Source organism: Brassica napus, chromosome C1 (genome assembly GCF_020379485.1).
Source record: "Brassica napus cultivar Da-Ae chromosome C1, Da-Ae, whole genome shotgun sequence".
Classification (NCBI taxonomy): Eukaryota; Viridiplantae; Streptophyta; class Magnoliopsida; order Brassicales; family Brassicaceae; genus Brassica; species Brassica napus.
The window spans coordinates 9,579,264-9,581,729 of record NC_063444.1 but is presented as its reverse complement, the minus strand read 5'-3'; the positions used below and the strand labels follow the sequence as shown (position 1 = coordinate 9,581,729).

At 33.9% G+C, this 2,466-nt stretch overlaps 1 protein-coding gene across 1 annotated transcript; it reads left to right on the top strand.

The window, feature by feature from the left end:
- Positions 1 to 1,145: 1,145 nt before the first annotated feature.
- LOC106374369 lies at positions 1,146 to 2,095 on the top strand. The gene has a single exon (XM_022694210.2). It carries the CDS (start codon positions 1,192 to 1,194, stop codon positions 1,921 to 1,923), a length of 732 nt encoding a protein of 243 aa, XP_022549931.2. The 5' UTR covers positions 1,146 to 1,191; the 3' UTR covers positions 1,924 to 2,095.
- Positions 2,096 to 2,466: the final 371 nt, after the last annotated feature.

The following is a 2,466-nucleotide window of genomic DNA, read 5'->3' as shown; positions in this document are numbered from 1 at the left end:
ATATATAAATAACATTCTTAATTCAACATGAAATGAATCTGATCCGTAAAAAAATCTTAAAACAATATAAAACTCGAATAAAGAGCTCAAAGCAATATAACTCACTAAATCACAACACAAACATTAAACTTTAATGCTAAAGACTTTTTTTTCACTCGAACACACTACACCGGTTTTTAAAATGATTTAGACCCCGATGGTAACACTCTTTCTCGTTTTAGGCTGTAGTGTTAAAATTTTCAACAACAGGGTAAGTATTCCAATGCAAAAGGAAGCCGGCTCAAACGGGTAAGCGATGCTCTAATCGAATAAAAAGAAGTAAAGTATGATAAAAATATGTATTTCCTTTATTTTATTACATTTCATACATATATTAGAGTCTTTTTGTGTGATGTAGTAGAAACTATGATAACACAAAATCTTATTTAATGGGATGATTGGAAAATGCTTTAAAGGTGTTATAGGATATTTCTACAGCCCAACTTATTTTTAAAGCATAAATCTTTTCTAATCATGCTCTGTAAATTTTTTTACAGTTACAGATTTTTCTTTACTTTTTTTTTGTTTATTTTTGGGTGTAAAAAGCAATAAATCAAAAAAACTTATTTTTGGTTTTAGAAAATGTATATGTAAATCACTAAATCTTTTTAAATCTATATCCAAAATTTACAGCAAAATTATTTATAACCACATTAAAAAAAATCTACGGTTTTAGTTCTATAGCAAAAAAAATATAAAATTATAACTCATTCCAATCATCTCGTTAATATATGAATGTTTAAAATGAATGTCTTTTTAAGAACATTGTTAATCTTAAATTCTATCTGAGAACAAAGATATGACTCAAATTCAATTTTTTCATTTATCTTAAATCTAAACTCTTTACATATAAAAAAGATAAAACCCAACGATAATACTAAAAGATAAAACTTAACTGAAAAAGAAATAAAGCAAAACCATTCATAATGTTTATCTTTATATACCTAAATATAGGTAATAAAATATCTATAATATTTCTAAATATTTATTACAATATTAAAGTTTTCTGTTATTTAAAAGGAAATAAATTATTTGATTCTATCAACAGTTATACATTCCACGTTTCAATAATGGAATTAAATGAACAAATTAAGTATATGTTGACTGTTTTTAAGAAAAGAAAGACAAAAACCCTCCTCGGGGGGCTTTTAAATGCAACGACCACCAAAGTCTCTGCTTCCACCACATCGTCACGCTCCTATGGAAGAAATCTCCTTCTCCTCCTCATCAGATCCTCCTCCTCTCTTCTCCTGTTTCATCGCTCTATGCACTCTGATTCTCATCTACTCTCCTGATGACTCCCTTCGAATCTTTCTCTCCCCTGTTCTTCTCATCTCCGGAGCCCTTCTCTTCTCTCTCGAACGCCTCGGATCGACCCGAGAACCGCTTACCCGACCGGGGAAAAGTAAAGAAGGAGAAGTTAAGACCGAGGAGACAGAAGAATCTGATGTTTTGTTTGATGTTTATTCCTTGTCCGAAGCCAAACAAGATTCCGATATAAGACAAGAGTTTGTGGAGTGGGATTTGAGAGCGCCATTGGAGGTGATACACGAAGCCTACGAAGAAGACGATGATGACGAAGACGAGGAAGAGGATCCGACCCGGTTTAGGGAACTCGAGAGCTACCCGTCGTTGTCGCTCTGTTACCCGGAATCGGATTCGGATTCGTCGTCGGAGTTCACTTTTCCGGAGATGAGTAGCTGGATGTCGCCGGAGAAAATGGGATACAGATGGGAAGAGGAGGAGGACGATGGAGCAGCTGGTTTGATTGAAATAAAGCTTTACGAAGAGTATAAGAAGAAGAAGATGAGTAAACGGAATCAAACAGAGATGGATTTTCATGCAGAGGAAGAAGGTTTGATCGAGATCGATCTTTTTCCATGATCATGAGAATTATTTTATATTTAATTTTGCTTCTAAGTTCTATAACGACTTCAATGTTTAAAAAAAAAGAGTTCCATCACGATTTTGCGGATCAGAGAGAAAGAAAAATCAAACAGTACTGGCTCATTTCTATACAAATCTATCCTATTAAAATATAAATCATGATTTCATTTTTTTTTTTTTTTTAATTTATTAGATTAAAAGATGGTTACAAGCAAAAAGCTATGAACTTAATCATACAATCTCAGCAACTGATTATAAAAGAGAAGGGAACACTAATGAACCAGAAACAATTAGATCATTCACTTTGAGTTTAGAGATAGAGAAATAGCACTTCTATCCACTTGCCCCTCTATTTCCACGGCCTCGGTTTCCACGGCCTCGGTTTCCTCGTCCGCCGCGAGTCGTGAATTGCAAGTGCATCTCCCTAGCTTTTGTTGACGGTTTAACCGGTCTTTCTCGAAAAATTCTTTTTCCAGAAAGTGTCATAAGATCCATGGAATATGTCTCTTCGTCCGAATCTATTGGATCTTCGTCTCCTCC